Raw genomic sequence first — 21,398 nt, 5'->3', positions numbered from 1 at the left:
TCAAATTTAAAAAAACGAATCAAAATAAATTAAATGTAAACAAAAAATAAATAACAACAACAACAATAATAATAATATCCTTCAATGAATATACTGTCCTGATTGAGCAGAGCATTCTGGGGTTTTAAGTATTAGTGGTACATGTGCTGTGTAATGCCGGGAGGCCAGGTCTAGTAGTGACACGTATGATTACACTACAGACTAAATTTGCCCGTATTGTAGGAAGGGGCTGTACTGCTGTAGCGTCTGTGTTTATTCACCTTCTTCATACTTTAGAAGAGTATAAAAGAAGCAAACTGCAGAATGAGATAAAGGTGATATAACGTTGCCACAAGATCAAGAACAAACAATTAACTATTAACCCTTTTGCACATAAATATGCAGGACATGTTACCGGAAGATCAACTTCAAACAAATCTCCACCCTTTCCTTCTTTTGCTTTTGTTTTTTAATCATTTGTGTGTGGCCAATCCACTGGACTCCAAGTTGAAAATGTCAGACTTTTAACGTATTTTTCCATGTTATCCAATATTTCATTGCATTTCTAATGGTGAATGTAAAACATTACTGCCTTTGGAAAATACCAGCAACGACACACAAACTGAAAAACTACTGGTTTAATATTTATTCTGTTTCAATTAAATGCATTACATTTTCAAGGCCAGACCTCAGTAACCCAGTAAGCATTTTCTTTTTTCATTTCATTTTCTTACACATTAGAAAATATAAAATAAAATACAATTAGCTTAAGTTTTACAAAGCCTTTTCTGGATAAGCTTAGAAACATAAGTGGTTCTTGATTTGTAAAGTTCAGGGAGTCTATACAAATGACATTAATACGTCTGGTAGCTTTTAGTAGTAATTAAAGGAGCAAAAAATAAAATATAAAACAAACTGTAGTATCATGAATGGCTCCAGTACTCTTATACAAACAACAATATGAGAGACGACTTGAGTAGAAAGTGCAGCATTGACCACGTACAACTGGTTCAACACGATTTGAACAGTTTGGAAGCGTTGTTGACCAAGTATTATCTAGTTTTTCGATTCAAAGGTGAGCGGTGAAAGGTTTTAACAGAGGCCTCCTGCTCCTTAACAAAGCCTTCCCTTTTTTTTCAGAGGCAGCGCCACACAGTTCAGCACTGCAGCTACAGAAGCAGTCCGAACAACTTCTACAGACTCATCGCAGGTTCGCCTCTCAGCGGGGAGCCACGACAGGGAAACACTGCTGAAAGAAACGGACCGGGTGCGAGAGAACTCCGTGCTGGACTTTTCTCATTAAAACGTATAATGTTAGTTGCACAATCAGCATCGGCGATGCCCGGGTTTGGTGGTTTAACACAGGAGACGACAGCCGCATCTGGACTGATGAATATGAGTCTGGATGAACACAAATCATATCCACACATTAGACAGAGCCGGTGCAGTGGGGACCAACTGTCTCCTTCGCTTATACATTCATCCATTTATTAACAATAAACTCATTTTGTTCGGTTTAGCAGTCACATTTTCATTTAGAATCCCAAAACCTCCTTTTCTTTTGTTTTCTGCAAAATGTTGCCGCCTATTACACGGAAAATGTTTAGTGGATGAGCGTTTGGTTTTTATGCACCCAAAAAGATAAAACCTTCAAAAACAGACCATCATGGTGCTGTTGGAACAAACCACCCACCGTCTGAACGTGGCTCCCGTTTGGGTTTGAAGAATTTTTGTTTTTGCTTTTTCTTTTGTACACAAAATCAGAGGATTTGGTCGGAGTCTGGCGGGGTAAAATCTCACAGGCATCATAAAAAGAACAAATGCAGATGGCTGAGCATCAGAGATGACTTTTCAGAGCTTCTCAGAAATGCATTTTCCCAACCTACTGTTAATCTAAACTGCACATAGTTTTCAGAAAACAAATCAAAAGCTGAAGGATAAATGTGACATTTGGGAGCTCTTTGTAGTTAGCAGTTTGTTACCAGGTAAAGAGAATCATTTTCTAGCGTCTTTCCTAACATAACCTTGGGGAGAGATGAAAGTGCACTCATTCTGGACACCAAAAGGAGCATTCCAAACAAATGGCAATGTCTAAATCTGCACTGCCTGCATTTCATTCTAGCGTTCTAGGTATTGGCTCTTCAGAGTGTTCACACCATCTTGGTCCTCCAGAGTCCAGAAGGACCAGCAGGATGGAGAAAAGAGACCAAAGACAAACAAACAAACAAACTGCTACGGTGCCACAGTGAACACAGTCTGCGGAAGAGGAGGAAGAGGAAGGAGAGGAGGAGGAAGATTCAGGTGGCTTCACTCTGGGGAAGTCTCTTCATGGGGTGTCAGCTGCTGAAGTCCTTCATAGTCCCCACTTTGCTTTGGTGTGTTCTGGGCTGTACTGGGCTGGGTTGTGCCAGGATGTGTGTGTGTGTGCCTGTGTGAGTGTGTGTGTGTGTGTGTGTGTCCCTCAGGAGAGCTCAGACTTGCTGAGCGCGATGGCCAGCTCCAGGTCCTCTTGCTCCTGCTGGGTGAGCCGGGCGAGGCGCTCCTTTTCCTCCCGCTCGCTCTCTCGCTTTGCCCACTCGATCATGTCTTCCTCGGTGGGATACTGCTTCATTTGCACACAGCACGCACACGCACACACACAAACACACCACACACACAAAAGGATTGAGCGAAGGAAACAGATGCAGAGGAACAAGTGGGCGAGAAACAAAAAAAAAAAAGGGCGTTCCAAGTTAAAAGATTCAGGACAAGGATGATGTTATTTCTTGTCTTTTAAATTACAGGATGTTTTTTTTTTTTTTTTAATGAACAGTACATATAAATATTGTCTGGGATCAGACTAACCCACCATCAAGAATTATTTGAAACAAGAACTGAAGAGAGGGATCGTTGAGTTGTAATTCACTTCCCTTCCCTGGTGTGAAGGAAGTTTTTTTTTGTAAACTTCTGATAATTCCTTTCGGGAACTTATTTTCCAGGAAATGTGGACAAAGAGGGCAACAGGAATGAGGGATGAGCCCTTTTTGGTATCATGACCCAACTATGACAGTTGGACCTAGATTAGAGGAAGAGCATCTTCTTCTCATCCACCAACAAGGAGATTCTACTCATCTCTATCAGCAGGCAAGGACAATGTAATTAATATCGAATTGAGTAGATGGATACAATGAGTCTACAAACCCAAAATGGTCCTCATAACAAAAAGCACTTCAATCCTGGATCAAAGACCATGTACAATTTTGTTTTTGTCCTCCAGGCCTCAGATGTCTCGTGGAGACATGGGACCAGGAAACACTCAGGGGCTAAAAAAGGGCAACGTGTGAAAAACGAGGGCCGTCAACAAGCGATACATGGCCGTCATGTGATTCTAATTATTAACACACAGACCCACAACGCAAAGTTCACGCGGCGGACGGATGCCGTTCAGATGAAATGGACGTGTGGTGGACGCCGACGCCGACCCCCTCGCCAGCGGTTCCACCCGTGCAAAAGGAAAGTGAAGCGGCAGCTGGTGAGTACGGTGCAGAGGTGGAGCATGCACGCTGGGAACATTCACAGAGGACGATGTGGATTTAGTGGAGAACATGCATTGGTTACGAGGAGGCGAGTCGTCTCTACTGCTGTTGCTGCTGCTGCTGCTGCTGCTGCTGCTGCTGCTTCAGGGAACTCAGAGTGGAGAGGAGGGCCCACACCTGCTTTTATCTGTCTGACCCAACAACGAGGCTGGACCACCGTCTACCACTCTGCTGTTGGTTTTTGAAGTAGATCTAGACTAGATCTCGAAGGTTTTTTTGTTTGTTTGTTTTTTTTAAAAGCACATTAAAACACTTTTTGTCTTCAAAAAAAGAAATCAAATTAAGAAAGAAATATAAGATTCTTGTCATGAGGTCAAAAAAAGTTCACAAAAAAAATCTCAATTTACCTTTTTCTGTTCTAGAATAAGACATTTTTTATAAGTCCTTAATTCATAGAATGTGAATTAAAACAGCAGCGGTGTGAACTTTGGGGACAAATTGTCGCCAGTATACAGCAACTGAAAGAGCTGATGTTGGTGCCACTGACACATATAGAAACAAGAGATGGTGCTCTTGATGCAACACTTTTATTCATTCAGCTTTTGTAACAGGAGAGAGACAGAGAGAGGGAGAGAGCGAGATTGATGCATTTCTTTACCAAAGAATGAATGTAGTGACCAATGAAGGCAACGAATGGATGAACAGATGGATGCGATGGGGAACAGCAGAGGAGGAGGAGGAGGTGGTGGTGAAGGTGAAGGAGGAGGCACAAACAAATACAGCGGCACGGCAGTGAACACACAGTTAGTGCATGCTGGCTCGGAGGGATCAACGGGGACGTGCACGCGTGGTCATGTGACAGGAGCAGCTCTGAAATCCACGTTGCTAAATAGTTGTTAAACGCATCATCATCATCATCATCATCATCATCACTCAACATGATAAAAGAGGAAATAAGAAAAAAAAATCATGTCCTTCATAGCAACAATATTGCTGTTACTGCCGAGCTGCAGAGGATTTTACTTGTGAGAGAGAGAAAAAATAATGATATGTTAAATAAAAAGGCCTCGCAAGCTCAGCCTGAACACAGAATGAGAACGTGAGGCCGCGGCCGCTTCAATTCAGAATCCACCAGAGGTGCAGCTTCAGTCGTAAAAAGGTGCGCTATATATATATTTATATTTATAGAGAAAAAAAAACACTGCGATACTGTGGGACAGCGTGGAGATCGGAAAAGAAAAATACATACGCAGTGTTATTAACACAAAGCACAGGCAGCCTTTCATCTCTCCATCCACCGCCAGACTTGAGAATTGCCGGCTCAGATTCAATTGAGCCGATGTGCAACAGGCCAACTTGACTGTCGCCTCAAGAAAACACACAGCAGAGGTCGCGATAACACATTTAGATCATTTTGCATGTTTCCCTCCAAACGTGCGCCATCACACGTCGGACGTCACTTTAGTGCAATTTCAGCGTAAAAATCAATCACCAGCATTAGAAGAATTATTGCCCCTAGCAGACAGGGGAAAAAAAACAAAACAGAAAACAAAATTTAAACATACAGGAAGTGCCTGTGTCCCAGCTCAATAAGGCTAATTTCACCGGCTATCAACATCATCAGGAAGTGGAACTGCCATCAGGCTTTACGCCAGCGGCTAACCTCTTCTGAAAGGCAGTGCATGGAGCGATAAACAAGGCGGCCTGATCTACTTCACAGTTGGCATTCTATCTGAACGGCTACATGTGGTTTGTGAGACCGGGAGGAAGGTGTAGGAGGGGAAGGGGTGAACAGAGAAGGGTGCCACTACTCGGAGTCGAGCGAAGACGAGGGAGAGGGCGAGAGGGAGGAGCTCACTTTGTCAAAGCTGGCAAACCGATCAGCTTCCCGTACGCTGTGCTGAGGAGGGGAGGAGGGGGCGAAGGGGTCGGCTATGGGGTCCTTGGCAGGCAGGGACGAGGAGGAGGAGGAGGAGGAGGAGAAGTCTCCCGTCGGCTGAGGGAGGAAGTGCCCTCGTCGCTGGAAGGACTCGGAGGACTCTGTTCTGGAGATGGATGATCTCTTACCTGTTGGGGGTGGGGGGGGGGGGAGAGAGAGAGAGAGAGAGGACACGGTCGGAAAGAGAGGAAAAAGAAAGAAAGAAACGGGAGGCGGATCTGATGCGAGGGCTGAGCGCTGACCTGGAGGCGGAGGAGGAGGCCGGGTGGGAGTACCGGTTTTGGGGGGGAGTGCCGGGGGCACGTCTGACTGGTGGTCCTCCTGGAAGAGGTTCTTGTTGTTGACGGCAAACTGGTCGGCACCGTTTGACTGGAGAGGAGGGTCAACCACGAGTGATGTTGATTGACAGCGAGGAAAACAAAGACATAAACCAGAGTCACAGCTGTTGTTCAATGGTACATTTTTTAGTCAAGACAGTCTGAAGGCTGTGCAGCTTTTTAGAATTTATAAAATGAATTGATTCATCGATTATTGATTAATTGTCGATTAAGAATTTAATCGACTAAATTAACTTAGTTGCAAAGAATTTAATATTTTTTACACGGGTAGTTAATATCATTATAACAGTGTAGTGGCAGGAAAGAGCAATTCACCTGTAGATACCGTGATGTTCATAATCTTACTTACTTTTAAACAACTTTAAAAACAAAGCAAAAAAAAAAAAAGTTGAAATGCAACCCATTGAGAAGTCAGCTTGGACAATTGGACCCTCAACATTACTTAAGGGTTAAATAATGTGTTCCTTAAACATTTCATTGTGAAATTAAGGTTCTCAGGAAGAATTGCGGCTTATCAATGAATTGTTAATCGATAAGGTCAAACAACTAACGCGTAATGAATTAATCGATAATTTGCATCCTTAATCTATACATAGCAATAAAATCCACGCATGTACAAACAACAAGTGCATTTGCTACCTTCGCCAAGGCACTGAAATCAGCAAAGCCTCCACCGAATGACTCACTGCCGAACACGGCAGCAAACGGATCTGAGGGAGAACACGGAAACGGTCATAAAGTTTGCAAACAGACACGGTCAACACGCTGCGCGCGTCACGCCACTCCAGCAGCGGCTGCAGCTGAGCCGATGCCCACAGGGTGGCACCACCACGGCAGAGCATACCTGGGTCTGAGCTGACGTTGACTGCTGTGCCACCGGGAGCGAAGGGGTCGTTGGTTGCTGCAGTGTCCTTCTGAAAAAACAAAACACCACTGTTGAGAGCAACATTCCTATTGAAAGTTAAACCACGGATGTTTTTGTTATCTTGGAATAACACTAAGATCTACTTGGACCAGCAGCTGATGTGAAACACATTCAATTTACGCCAGGTTAGATTATTTTTCTTTTTCTGAAAGATGATAAAGCGCTTCACTATCTTTGCCATTTAAAGTCAAACAACCTCGAAGTATCACAACAACCCCCTCACCACGGCCAGGTCAGAGTTGGATGCCGAGGAGCTGAAGGGATCCGAGCCTCCGTCCTGAGAACCGAACGGATCCTTGTCCCCCGTGGGGTTCATCTTCTGTCCGAACGGGTCAGAGTCCGCGCCGTTGCCCCCCGCGCTCATGAATGGGTCCTTGGCGGTGGAGGCCGGATCTTTAGGCCGGGCGGCGAAGGGGTCTGGGGCTGCTGCTGCCGCCGCCGCCGCCACCGCCCCCGCCCCCGCCACATCATTGGACTTGGCCGCAAAGAGGTCCGGCTCTGGAGCGCCGGCCGTCGTACCGAACGGGTCCGCCGAGGCCGAGAAGGGGTCATTTGAGGAGAAGGGAGCCTTGGAGGGGTGCGAGAAGAAGGAGTCTGCGGCAAAGGGGTCGGAGCCTTTGAAAGGATCTCCTCCGAACGGGTCTGCTAGAGTGGGAAGGCAAAAAGATGGAGGCGTGGTTTGTGCTTGGTCCTGATGGAAGGACATTTGGAATATTCATGACTTCCAGATGAAGTTCAGGGTGCAAAATTTGGCTTAAATTAATGATTTCTATATTGGTAAAAGCTTAACATACTGCAGGACAATGCTGGACCTTTAAATAGAAAAACTCACCTGCAACATCTGCTTTCCCAAAGGGATCGTCTTTAAAAGGATCATCTAGAAAAAAAAAAAAAAAAGGAATACAGTAATGCAATTACACAGAGCACACAGGCTGATGGTATAATTCAGAGAGGGAGACGCTTGTGGAGCCTCACGATCGGTGAAAGGGTCCGAGTGGAAGAAGTCCATCTCGGGCAGGGAGGGGGGGCTGGTATGAGGCGGCGACGAGGACGTGGTGGTGGCTTCCGGTGACTCCTGCTGAGTCTCATCAGGCGATGCAACCTGCGGGACGCGGAGGCCTTTATGACAATGCACCTCAACACTGGACAATCCTTCCCAACAAACATTTTGATTGGAATCTTGGGAGACGGCTGATGAGCCGATCCTGCCGACCACTGATGAACCATTCTGGACTAAAGAGAAAACAAGTCGCGTCCACCTCACTGATATACTTGCAGATATTCACCTTGGCTGGGCTCTCTTTCGAAGACTCGTCAGGTAAGGAGCTGCTCTTTTCCTAGCAAACAGACAGACGCATTAACACAAACACAGCTGATGAATATGAAATGTTGAACTGAATTCTGATATGCAGTTCACACTGCAGATGGTTGAGTGAGAAGACGTGGAGGAGAACTTATTTCCCACCTTCTCCACGTTCTCAGGCAGCTTGCCGAAAGCTGGCACGCTGTTGTACATGTCGGAGGAAGCCAGACTTGAGAAGAGATCATCCAGGGCGTTGGGCTTCGGCTTCTGCTCCTCCGCGGTCTTTGAGCCTTCTGGCACGTTCTCTTCTTCCTCTTCTTCTTCTTCTTCCTCTTGCCGTTCGTCGTCTTCCTTCTCTTTCTGATCGGGGTGCTCTTTTGGCTCGGAGCAAACTAATGCGGCCGCTGCCGCCGGCGCCTCGTCCTCCCTCAGCTCTTTGGGATGGTCGTCCTGGAAGGGGTCCTGCTGGAAGAGGTCCCCCTGGTGCGGCTCTGCACTGGGGCCCGCCGTCCCGTTGACCATGACGGGGGAGCTGTCTTCCAGGGCCCTCTTCCAGCTGAGCTGGGCCGTCACCGACCTCTCCTCCTCCTGGAGGTCGGTCAGTTTCTGCTGGACCTGAAGAAGAAGACAGAGGAGGAGTTTCACGCAAAAAATATATAATTTGATAAAAAGGAAAAAAAAAGAAGGAGGAAGAAATCAAAGAAATCAGAAAGCCTTTGCAAAACAACAACATTTTGGGAGTGTTCGTGATCAGACCAAACAAACCTGTGCAACTTGTACAAAGGAGTCGTGGACAGACTCCTGCAAAGGTGTGAGCTGCTCCTGAGCAGCCTGGACCTTCTCCTGCAGCATCCTGCTCTCCTCCTGAAGGGCGAGCAGCTCCTCCCGGGCCTGGACCAGCTCCTCCTCAAACTGACATATCCTCTGCTCCTGCTCCTCATGCTCCGACTGTAGTGATGCAATCTGCGGCAGGCAAACCGTTGGATTAATGGCCATTTCCCTCCTGCAACATGCTAAAGGTTAGCGAGCGGTTCATCGGAGGACCCACCAGTTGTGTTTCATGGTTGGTCTGCTGGCGGATGTGCGTCAGCTGCTCCTCCAGTGAGGCTTTCTGCTGGTCCAGTTCCTCCAGCGCCTGCTGGACCTTCTGACGCTGAGCCTGGAGGTGCTGCAGGTCGCCGCTCTCCTTCGCTACCTCGTCCTGCAGGTCCTGGGAACACAGCACAGCACGGCACACAGGCTGAAACTTAAAATTTAAAAATTCAAGTCTTAATTTTTCCTCTGTACTATGGAAGAAGAAAAACGATCCAATCCAGTTTGTCTAACATGTTTTGCAAACAACATGTTCGACAAAATGCAGCACATGAAAAAATAAACCCAAGCAATAAGGAACACAATAGGAAACACATGGAAAAGAGTCACCAGACTCTGGAAATAATAAAAGACAACAGACAAAAAGGCAACACAACTGTCCTGATGAATGATGACAGATCAAGAGAATTCAGTTTCGCAGCATCTTTGTCTGCGGCCAATCTGACTCATCCCAGAGTTTAGGGGGCCTACTGGCATTGGGAGGATGGCTCTGTCTCGGGATGTTCACAATTAATCGATTGTCGATTAATTGTTGATTAAGAATGTAATTGATTAAATCCAATTAGTCGCAATTAATTTTATTTTATACAGAGGTTTTTTTTGTTAAATGGCCTGGTGTATACCTGCATACCTAGAACAAGTTACTTTTGAACAACAACAAAAAAAAAAGTTGAAATGTGACCCATTGGAAGTCAACTTAAAGAGGATAAATGTTTAGGGTGTTTTCCATTCTCTACAGTAAGAATTGGTCACATTTGACCCTCAAGATGATTTAAGTGTTAAAACAATGTGTTCCTTACACATTTTTCATTGCAACATTTCAGTTCTCAGGAAAAATCACCGCTTATCAACTTATTGTTAAACGATTAATCGACAATTTGCATCCCTTGTTCTGTCCAATCAGAGCTGGTGTGGCGTGCGCTTCCACGTGCTGAATGCTGGCCTGTCAATCAACATGGTGTTAAGGGTAAAAATGCGTTCTAAACCAACGAGGAAGGCAGGGGGGACGAGGGAAAGGTGTGTTGCTTGGGCGTGGATCCCTGTGCAGAGCAGCTGCGTAATTCCGTGACATCAGCCGTCAGACGGCTCGTTTTTGTAAATTTAAGCATTCGATTATTTTCGCAGCCGAGGTGACTTATAAAAGGTTGGGCTCCAAATATAGCTCCCTCCTCCTCGACACGGAGGCGGTAAATACAGCTCTGCTCCCTCCCTGAAAACCTTGACTGTGTTCTCAACAAGCTTCTGCGACGGCCAGACGAATGCATTATTGATCGAGTCCGTCGGCACGCATCGTGCTCACAACAAAAAGTAAATTGTCTGCGTTTGCGCCCGACGGCTTTTCACCCGTCTGATGGGGAATTTTATCTTTCAAAATAACAAATCTGGCCTCTTAAAGATGAGAGATGCACATTCCGACATATGACCCAAAACATGTGTTTAGTGTTCACCCCCCATTAAATCAGGTGCGCCGCTGCGCTGAGACGATCTCGCCCGGCCAGACGAGAAGCTTACCTGCACCTCGCCGCTGCGCTGTCTGATCGCCTCCTCCTTCTCCTTGATCTCCTCCTCCACGGAGCTCTTCTCCCTGGGGGTCCAGCACAGAAGACACGAGTACTTAACCACCGAGGACAAGGACGGCAGAGCAGGTAGAGCCAGACCCGCCGCCGCCGGCCCCAGCCAGCTGTCCGCTGAGCCTCCTTCCTCCTGCCCCCCGGCCAACACTAAATCCTCTCCCTGAACCACCATGGTGTCCTACAAACACAGACGCTCCAGAAGGTGCCGGCGGGTGGAGTGAGTGAGTGAGTGAGTGAGTGTCTGAAGCACGAAGCAACGCGGGGAGCGTGAGGTATGAGAGGTTTGCAGCGCTTTAAGTGTGAAAGGTGGGCGAAGGGAGCGGGGAAGTGAGTGCGCGCGCTCGCTCGCTCGCTCGCTCTCTCTCTCTCTCTCTCTCTCTCTCTCTCTCAGCCTCAGCCAGTGTGTGGGAGAGGAGGAAGAGGAGGAGGAGGAGGGGAAGGAGTGAGGAGCAGATGGCTGCCTTGAGGATGGGGAGAGGATGAAAGGCAGGACAAGTGATGATGAGCCAGCCCCTCGTCTATCAGTCCTACTGCCACCCGCATGTTCCATCCATCCATCCATCTCTCCCTCCCTCCTTCCTCCTCTCTTTCATCTGCCCATCCACACAGGAAATGGAACAGGGGGGAGGGGAGGGGGAGAGAAGAGGAGGGGAGAGGATGGGGGTGGGTGCACCACAGAGCCGTAATGACTTCCATGTATGTCAAATGACATGAGTCAGTCATTCTCTTGCACGCGTCGTGTTGGGTCTGAGGACGTGCTGTTAATTAACTAAGCTGCGGACCAGTCGGTGGATCACATTTACACAAAAGGCACCTGGGAGCACTCACATCATAACTACAGACTGTACAGGTTTTTTTTGGTTTTGGTTTGTTGTTGTGCTCCAAGAAAATCAATTGGAAAAACAAAAAACAAAAACCTCAATACACAAAGAAATGGTGTAAAATTAATGTAAAGCAGCATTATTGTCCTTATACATTGCACCACCAGATTGGCTTCGTATGCACGGTTCCTGATATTGGCTTTATGAAGCTTATGTGTTTGACATTGGACTCTTTCAAAATTAAAGCACTTGTATTATTTAAGTGCACCAAAAATATGAAACGGAAATGTAAAGAATAACAAATCTTATGATACTGTACATTCTTTTTTTAGTAGCAAATGCAATTAAAAAAACAGCTCAGTTCCAGTTACTGGTATTGTAGATGCCAATGCATACATTACAAATTATCCAGCTTCAAATAGAATGTAGCAACAACAGATACTTTACAATGAAAACAGCAGTAACATAACAAGAGGATGGATGTTGTGACAAATCTCATAACAAATTATGAAAAAAAATCCCTCTTTTAAAAGTGAAAAATAAACGATTTCCCTCCATTTTCCACTTCAACACAGGCTAAAAATAACCGCAGCTATTTTTACTTCACCTCACTGCTCCCCCATTAAAATTCTGAATCCTCTGGTGGCACTACATGAGAACATCTTACAGCAGTAAACCTCCGACAGCAGAGGTGGAGGGATTTCTCTCCCTCGCTCTCTCTCTCATTTTCCTTCTTACCCCTGATCCTCAACGTTGTGCCCGTCCTGACCTGAACGTCTCCACATTCTGAAGCAGTCACAGGCCCACGTCATCCCTGAGCTTCTCTCAATCTGCGCGTCTCTGGCGCTCGTCTGTCAGTTTTTCTCACCTCAATGAACGTCAGCTGCGGCGGCTGTTTGTGAGCGAACATCTGTGCGCTCGTTTCAGGAACTTGGGGGCGGAAAGGGGAATTACTCCTCTGTGCTCTCAGTTTTGGCTCACACCAAGGTCTAAACTCATGTTGTGATTTGAAAGTAACAAACCAATGCGATGAACAGATTCTGCCACTTCACCAAAAGTGAAACTGAGATGAAAAGAATAATGGGTGAATCGAGGCAGATTTTTTTTTTGACATCAGCTTTCAAGTGCAAATTTCTTGCTTTCAATGTACGGCATGCAGTAGTGCTATAATGACTGTAACATCATGTCATATTATCAATAATGAAATGTCAAGTTCGTTTCAGGCAGTTCATTCACTGGCCTCGGTTTTAGGGAAACAGCGCACTCTGCTGGTCCATATGGAACATTTCAGTGTGTGACTCTAATGAGGTGGGCTTATTTTTCATGGAGCATATTTAAACATTTTCTCTTTTATTCAAAAATTTTATTCATATAAATTTGCCTGAATTAAAAAAATATTTTTTATATTACTTGGGAAAGTATTCTAGAAACCTTACAGATTAATGGGTTAAGCAGCACAATGCAGAGTAAAAACACTTAAACTGATAATTTTTTTTGACCCTTTATAAAAAAAAAAGCACAAGCATCAAAACCTTACCTCTGTAGTTCTACAATCTCGTTGCTGAGGGAGTCCAGTTCTTTAATGGCGGAGAAGTCAGCTGCAAGGTTGACTGCATTGTTCTGGAGGGAAGGGAAGGCAAGCAGCACAGTTAAACTATTCACTGATGTGAGTGACGCAAGGCCAGACTGAGAAAGATTTCAGATTTTATGGCACAGGTCGAGTTCAATAGCCTAAGGAGAATGAAAGATAACGCTAAGGAGGATGAAATGTTCTGAATAGGTGGAACTGCAGTGTAGGAGATAAAAATACATAAACAACAGGGCTGGAATGATGTTACAAAGCAGGGCCATCAGGGAAAACTTACAAAGGCTACTGATTCACTCAGTCCTAGGGCTTTAAATGCTTCATTTACATCAGATTCATATTTGTCTTCACAGCTTACAAGAATAAAAAGATCAACATCACTGGCTGCATCTTTCACTTAAGACACGGCGCATCATGAAAGAGATGATGCCTCCTTTTGGCTTGTGTTCAAAGCAGAAATTTTGAGGCAGCCAATAATGGTGAACTTATAGGGACACACACTGGACAATGGACGATCGAGTAAGAAAGAAAGACGGCAAGCAGAGGTCTATTATGAAGCCTATTCACATCAATGAGGTAACCTTGAGTGTCAGTATTACCCTGATGCACACACGAGGCAGATGGATGTCAAAAGAAATATGAAGCAGAAACAACATGAATGAATGAGGAAATGAAACATGTAGAAAGCAGGGGGATGACAAAAAAAATCCCGACTGCTATGAGTCAGTTCTATTTCATAATGGCAATAACATAATAATATTAACTTTTTTCATATCAAAGAACTGTTTGCTCCAAGCCACATGACAATGACTTCCCATCAAGCCAAATGCGACAAATAGGGAGCAAAACAGAGATCCAGTCGAGTCCCACTAGTATTCTGGGAAACAAGCTGGCAAAGTGTCTCACCTGCTTGATGTTCAGTCTGTCAGACGGAGGGATCATCTCCGGGGAGAGACTCTGCGGAGGGTCCAGGCCTTTGCTCAGCTTCTGATTGATCAGATGAAGTGCAAGGGCAAACTGCTCGCGGGTCAGTTTCCCTATGTCTCCAATGTCACACAGCTCCCTGGGAAGGTACACAGACGGGCCTTACATAAGAGTTTAACGATCGGCACCTTGGGCAACGGCTATTTCTGATGGGCCGGCGGATCATTGCAGCGATCGCGGGAGCTGCAGCGCCAGCAATCAAAAAGGGTTGCAGGCGAGTCATCCATGTGGAGATTAAAATCAATGCAGTGACGTGGATGTGCTTTTCTCTGCGTCTGCACGCACTGCAGAGCTGTGAGAGCCACGTTCATTCTACTGAATCAGTACAAGCTTCAACAAGATACTTATTTCTCCTCTATCGAGTTGTGAATAACTGCAAATGCTCTACGTTAGTTTGCAGTTTAAATGAACAATTTACATATTCGATGTAAAGTTTATTTTTATGTTTATCATTTAGATTTGTTTTTCTGATGTCGGCTCAGAACTAAAATAAGTAGATATTAAACTAATTTGAGATATCGATATCTAAAATGACTATTCTTTTAATTTGGTACTTTTATATCATAAAAAACAAATGACATGGACATTAGTCTGAAAGCATGAAGCTATAAAATCAGAAGAAGAGAACAACTGCTTGACAGAATAGGCGCACGAACGCACATCTTCATCTTTTGCACAACATGATCATAACTGATGATCACACGAGGTCATTTTCAACGACAAGTCCTGATTCAACGACACCTAACTTTTGGCAGAATAAAAACTGCATCTCTGATTGAATTGGAGGACAATCGAATTAAAGAGATAAGATTAAAACATTGGCCGCACAGTCTTTTGGAAAACTTGTTACCGCACATTGACACGAAACAGATTATATGGTTTTTCGCTTCGCAGTCACTCCCTACCAGATGCGTGCGAGCGTGGCCGAGGGAAGCCCCGTCTTGAGGAAGATGTCTCTGACTTCAGGCCCGGACACCAGGCCGTCCATGTCGCCGTCTGTCTTGGCGAAGACCTCGTCATATTTTGCCTTGTCTGCTGGCGACACCACCCACTGCAAAGTCGTCGGAGCGAAAAACACTTCATTCAATGCTTCCTCAATGAAAGACATCCGACGAGGCAGTCCCACCGTTCACTGCTTACCTTGGCACCACTTTTGGTATTCTTGTTCTTTTGAAAGACACACTGAACTAGCCAATTGGAAATCATTTTTCTAAAGGTCTGGCGGAAACTATGTGGCAGCCACTAAAGGTTCTACGGGTTCTGGTACTCACGGGGGCAGCAGCTGGTGTTGGGGCAGGAGGTGGGACGGGTTTGGGAGGGTGGGGCAGGGTCTTGGAGGCAGCGTGGGAGGAGCGAGTCTCTTTGGCTGAGGGTGGCGAGGGGAGCAGCGGCACCATTTGGGGCACAGAGGGTTTTTTCCTCTTGGAGGGTGGGACCAGGGGAGGCGGGAGGGACATGGGAACGGGCTCCCCTTCCAGGGCTCGGTACACCAGATACATGGCCTGGGAATCGGAGAACAAAAATCAATTAAAAAAAAAAAAAGGAAAAGGAAAAAGTCAATTAGCAGTTAACCAGCCAGCAGCTAGTCGGTCCTCACAATAATACAGTCTGGGGAGAGTTTCAAATACACAAAAAGAATTCCGGAAAGATTACTGGGGAACAGTCATTGTAGAAAACGAGAATAGATATTACAGCAGGGGTGTTGAATAGCTACGCCTTCAATTAGCCAAGCTGAAACTACAACCACTGATGTGGTTTCTTCCTTTCTATTCAAGCAAGTTCATTTCTTACCACGGAAAATTCATCTCTGTCCAACATGCCGTCTCTGTCAATGTCACTCAGCTCCCACACCTTCAAAACACACACACATGACTGTTAGGTCTGACTCATTGGAATATGAGTCTACTCAAACAAAAAGGTCATCTAACAGTCTTTGAATGGCATGACCGGAGCTTGTTAATCACATCATCAAGAACAATCCCAGTTTTTATTATTGTAAATTTTAACTTTTTACGCTCCATTAGATTCTCACAGTCTGGAGATAAAAATGAGGGTCATTGTTTTAAGTGACTGTCCTGGGGTGGAATAGGAGGAGAGTGAAGTTACTCTCCTCTGAAGTGAAGCTACGGAAAAAAAAAAGACTTGGAGGAAACATGACAGCTGATTTTGTTTCACATCCTCTTTTCAAGTTCTAGATAAGTAAGTTCATCATTCAGACCATCACATGAGAAGATCTCTTGGGCTACTTTGAAAAGCTATTTGTCCCTCTCCGTCATGTAGCATGATGAACCATCATGTCCCGCTATTAATATGTCTTGAATGGGACGCAAGGTTTCCTTTTCTAGGAGGAAATAGGGATAACCACGCCCGGGACTCTTTTGATTGGTCCCTGCAAATGCAAGTGTGCTATATTTATTACTGATTATCCTTCATCCACCAAATGTGGCGCACTCGAGGTAGAAGTGAGAGACTTTGCAGCGACCAATCAAATGAGTATGGGGCGTGGTTATCCATATTTCCTCCAAGGGAGAAAAAAAATTAAATCTGGCGCATGGGCCACCTACCCTGCCGAGGATGTCCACCGGCAGTTTGGAATTAAGCAGGACAGGCTTGACCTTGTCTCCAGTTAAAATGCCACTGACTGGGCCCAGACTGTCGAAGATGGAGTCAAACTTCATCTTCTCTTCAGGCTGGAGAGCGAGCAAAGTAGACACAGGTTAAATAAAAAAGGGGGATATTGGCGCCCCCTAGCCTTCAATGATCATAAACAAATGGTCTGTTGAACAGCTAAGCACTCTTGATTTAGACGAAATAAATGAATCAATAAATACATACTACACAATATTTTTTCCTTTAAACAATTAATAATTACACAAGAAACTGAATAAAGTTTAAAATAAATAAATAAATTTAAAAAAAGAAGCTCAACTTGCAAGTGCCTCACCTTGACAACCCAGGGAACATCAACAGAACCTCCTGCTAGCAGTGGGCTGCTTGTGTCATGCTGGAGAATAAGTAAGCAGACAATCTTAAGTGCCTTAATTGTTGAAAGATTAACACTTTAGCAGCTAGATAAAAAGACAAGACTGACTTTTAAAAGGCTGCAGCATTTAAATGCAGACACCCTCGTTGGCAGCAGTCTTTAGGAAATAGAGACCACACTTACAAATTTGGGGGGAGGGACTGCCAGATTGAGGCTCTTGAGCGCCACCTCCAGGCCATTTTGAGCACAGGCCACCAACCGCAGGGCTATGAAGAATTGCTGTGGGGAAAAGAGAAACAATGTGTTTCAAGAATCTTGATAACATGTTCAGGTGCTCCATCGTCCTGCTTGAATTACAGACTTTAACTTCCAACTTTAAACAAATATGAATCAAATGCTATTTTTTTTGTTATTTGACAAATCTTTACGACAGATATCGTAAAACATCAGAGACCATTGTTGGAGCAAAACTCCTGAAAAACTGAGCTTTCCAGTTTTGAGACATCCACTCAGGTCTGCTGACAGGCCTTTTTTTTCTTTTTTTCTAAGACCATCAGCCAATCAGCGATCACCAAACGTCAGCCAGGAATGATCTCCTTGATAGATGGACTTGTTTGGAGCAGTACTTGTGACATTACCCCTACAGAGCGTTCATACCTGTTTGTTAAGATAGCCCTTGCGCTCAGAGTCGGCCAAATCCCAGATCTATGAAGACACACAGTTCACATGACAGCGTCAACACACGGAGAGCACGTCAGAGACCACAGACTCCCCACTAGTGAACAGATCAGCTACTACCTTCCCAAGAACCAAATCAGCCAAGCCAGATCTCTTCAGGAACAGAGCTGCGTCACCTGCTGCCACCCGCCCACTGCCCGTCGGATCGACCTGTGCGGAAGAGACAAACACGCACACATAATTGAAGCATCTCAATCAATAACGCAATAACTCAAAACAGAAAGATGCTATCTGATAATATATTTCGCCAAGTTGAAGAACAAAGACAGTCAGCTACCACTGGATTAAACTGCGACCGAGTTGCTTTAATCGATTTCTACAAGGAAGTCAGATACAAGGTCTCAGTCAGATACAAGGTCTCAGCTGTCTATTAGCTTGATATTGGAGCCTTTAGAAGCCCTTTATGATGCTCCCAGGGAGCTCCCTGACATGTTGGCCAAAGGGAAATATTACTAATTCATAGCAGTGCTTCCTTTGCTGGACACAGAGACAGAAACATGAGAGAGAGAGAGAGAGAGAGAGAGAGAGAGAGAGAGAGAGAGAGAGAGAGAGAGAGAGAGAGAGAGAGCTCAGTGCTAACAAAACAGCACTACGGCTTGTTCAGAGTTTAAAGGTGCAATGCTCACAGTATCTCTATCAACATTTTTTTTTAATTTCTAGTTTATAAAGGGGTGAGTAAAAAACAACAACAATACAAACAAAAACACATACAAGACAACAAAATAGAATAGTGAATGTACAAAAAACAGTAGAACATCACGTCTCAAACAACAGCATACATACCTGCCGATAATACTTGTCATAAATGGGATTTCCACTAGAAAGCTGCAAAGGAAGAGAGAGAAAGAAAAAAAAAGAAAATTTAGCTTGGGAATCAAACTTTAAAAGTGTGCAAAGACATCTCCAATCCCAGCAGAGTGAAATTCCACAAAGTGCTTCTCGGAATGCATCCAATGTGTCCCCAATAATAAATGAGTAATCCATCACAGACGACGAGTTCAGACACACAAACCAACCAATGTGACTGCCAAGTCACCACAACTGGTGAATTTTTCATCACTGGCTTGAAAGTCCAGCGTGGACTGTTTTAAAGGGATCTGCTGCATGAATAGAAAGTACATCACATCATTTTAGTTAGATTAAGCCACTGGTAGTTTGCAGTTACTTTTTACAATTCATTAATAAGCATTCCCATTTACATCAAGGCAGGCTCCACTTCTAGGGAAAATGTTGCATCTTCTTGCGAGGAAGATGTGGAATCCAGTGGGACGACAGAAAACATGGATCAACGTTGACATTGTCTTGGCTGACTAAAACAATGCTTAACTCGTCTGACAAACTGTAATCAGAGCGCGCCGACCTGTGAGTTGTCTTACTTTGGGAGGTAAAGTGCGACTTCCCAAAGCTTCTGACCGACAGCTTGCGACAACCACTAGCGAGTGTCACGCTGCCGAAACAATGGCTTATATCCTTCCTATAGCCCCACCACCATTTCTCCATTCTCAATGTGGGGGCGAACAGGAAAAGTAGTCTATTCTCTGCTGAGCCAACACTGACAGTTCCATGTCGAGGGTTTCCTGATGACTTGGGCGGAAGGTGAACAACACATTTACAAATGCTTTCGACCAAAATTTGACGGCAAAGACCTTTTTAAGAGTGCACGCGTGAGAGATTAATGAGCGATGTCGTTGCTATTGTAAGGGCTGAAAATGGGGTGGACATAAATTGTTGTGACAGTGAATCAACCAGGGAGTGGCCTTTCAACCGCTGGTTCTAGGTGTTTTAATAGTCCTCAAATAACAATCAAAGAGACAGGGTGGACAACAAAAGCCACATGTAGGGCAGAAGTATCCAATGTGGCGAACAGACAGAGCTTGGGCAAAGAAGAATAAAAAAAAAAAAAAAAAAAAAAAATCCCATAGGCCAAGCTGTTTCCTCTGTCAACTGCCAACAACGAGATAACAGTGGACACATACTTATCTGTCCGGCCAACGCAACTTATTTCTACCACACATAATAGTGGTGCTGGGGGTTGCTGGTGGCCGTGACAGGGTGGTGATGGTACTGGTAGCTTTTCAACTGAGCAGGAACACAACAAGAAAACCTTCGATCATCGCCCCACCACCACCAGGCCAGCCAGGACCAAACTGCAGCGGGACGTGGCAGGGGTTGCCTGGTTCATATGTAAAATATCAAGTCCAAAGTTCACTCACAGCCGAAGAAGAAGAAGAAGAAGAAGAAGAAGAAGAAGAAGAAGAAGACAAAGTGCCGTCAGTAGAAGAAAGTGTGGGAAGGAGAGAGTGGAGAAGGAGCAGAGGAATCTCACAAGTCAGGTGCAAAGCCTCACAGTGACAGCACAAACTGGCTGAGCCGTGATAGGCGACGGTGACCCAGGAGCTGCACTTTGCCCCCCCCCCAGCCTCCTTCCTAAACATGAACTCAAAGCAAAATATAGTATTTAACGTATAAACAGACCCGCTCACACAGACTGCAGTGCTCGTCTCGAAACAAGCAGCGCATGCTAAAGGCACACTTCCTCTTTACAGCCACTGAAACTACTGACACCAACACTATTTTTTTTTGTTTGTGAGTTTATTCTCTGTGATGGACACGAAACCCTAGCACTTGCAGCTGAAAGGCCAGCGGTTAACATGGTCCACTTCGGAAAGGACACACACACATATACACAGAGTGACTCTAATAATAGCAGCTTGGTTATCCAGTTTAACTAAACACCGAGCTGCATAAACCAACAGTGGCATTGCCTCATGTTACATGAGGCTCTGACAAAAACCCATCACCGTAACTCGCGTAATGCAACAGTGCATTGTTAGCCAGCAAAGGGCTCCTGCTGAATATGTATCAGTGGAGCCAAAACAAGAGCCACACATGACAAAATCGCCTTACCATCTCTTTTAGGGGACCAGCGAGACAGCAGCAAAACAGAGTGAAAAAATAAGACGGAGACCATCAACTCGCAGACGAAACGGAGACAAGTTACGTTAGTCGGCCCGTCGCGGGTTTGATTCAAAACCGGCAGTAAAACAGCGAAACAGCCTACACAAACTAGCTGTTAGCTAGCGGGCTAGCTAGCTAGCTACGCCCTTACGCAGTCCCCAAAGAGGTTGGGGAAACTTTTTCCCAGTCACAGCAGGACTAAACTTCAAAAAAGACCAGCGACGGCCGGGCTACGCTCGCATTTACGACCACCGAACTACACCAACACCACACAGGCATCTCCCGGCAGGACAGGCAGAGGTCCCGGCTCGTTTGCAGCCGTTATATTTGAGTTGTAAGACAGTGTTACCTGAGTGAGAGACAGAGTGGCAGCCATAGTGTTCCTGTTTCCCACTGCTTTCATGCAGCACTGCTGTCTGACTCTGGGGGGCGCTGGAAAACCCGGCACTGGATCTCAGCCACCGGAGTCGCACCAAGCCGCAGGAAACAGCGACTTGTAATAACAATGAAAGCGTATTAAAAATTTACTTCAAGACTTTATTTCGTTAATGTGCATCAGTATTCACCTTTTTTTTTTTATATTAGACTATCGTGTTTACACATCTTTGTTGTATATACACAAACCAGTACGCAAATGTGTGTACTGCAAAGAGAGCGGATTAGG

The 21,398-nt window shown here is 45.2% G+C and overlaps 1 protein-coding gene across 6 annotated transcripts; it reads right to left on the bottom strand.

The window, feature by feature from the left end:
• Positions 1-610: 610 nt before the first annotated feature.
• Positions 611-21,215, bottom strand: eps15 (epidermal growth factor receptor pathway substrate 15). Of its 6 annotated transcripts, none has more exons than XM_076022897.1 (25): positions 21,084-21,215; positions 18,560-18,601; positions 17,837-17,926; positions 17,696-17,743; positions 17,222-17,317; positions 17,000-17,059; positions 16,620-16,745; positions 15,847-15,906; positions 15,327-15,557; positions 14,961-15,106; positions 13,978-14,134; positions 13,024-13,106; positions 10,604-10,676; positions 9,048-9,209; positions 8,765-8,962; positions 8,162-8,614; positions 7,983-8,033; positions 7,672-7,798; positions 7,529-7,573; positions 6,920-7,341; positions 6,616-6,685; positions 6,411-6,481; positions 5,676-5,802; positions 5,353-5,561; positions 611-2,584 (listed from the first exon to the last, which is right to left on the bottom strand). In XM_076022897.1, the coding sequence occupies exons 1-25, from the start codon at positions 21,135-21,137 to the stop codon at positions 2,441-2,443; spliced, it is 3,345 nt and encodes a 1,114-aa protein (XP_075879012.1). In that variant the 5' UTR covers positions 21,138-21,215; the 3' UTR covers positions 611-2,440. The 6 variants fall into 6 exon arrangements, with proteins under 6 accessions (XP_075879012.1, XP_075879013.1, XP_075879014.1 ...); XM_076022898.1 differs by having other exon boundaries at positions 611-2,581; XM_076022899.1 differs by having other exon boundaries at positions 6,920-7,338.
• Between the last annotated feature and the right edge of the window lie 183 nt (positions 21,216-21,398).

Source organism: Nelusetta ayraudi, unplaced genomic scaffold (assembly GCF_046127955.1).
Source record: "Nelusetta ayraudi isolate G7.1 ecotype Tasmania unplaced genomic scaffold, CSIRO-AGI_Nayr_v1 ptg000013l, whole genome shotgun sequence".
Classification (NCBI taxonomy): domain Eukaryota; kingdom Metazoa; phylum Chordata; class Actinopteri; order Tetraodontiformes; family Monacanthidae; genus Nelusetta; species Nelusetta ayraudi.
Note: the sequence above shows the minus strand (reverse complement) of the source record. Positions and strands in the feature narration are given on the sequence as shown.

Bases quoted from the DNA above. Each gene is read 5' to 3' on its own strand.
- eps15 (XM_076022897.1), bottom strand. From the start codon at position 21,137: ATGAAAGCAGTGGGAAACAGGAACACTATGGCTGCCACTCTGTCTCTC. The intron at 17,318-17,695 runs GTATGAACGCTC...TTTTCCCCACAG, and splicing joins AGGGCTATCTTAACAAACAG to CAATTCTTCATAGCCCTGCG. The intron at 6,482-6,615 runs GTATGCTCTGCC...GTTCTCCCTCAG, and splicing joins CAACGTCAGCTCAGACCCAG to ATCCGTTTGCTGCCGTGTTC.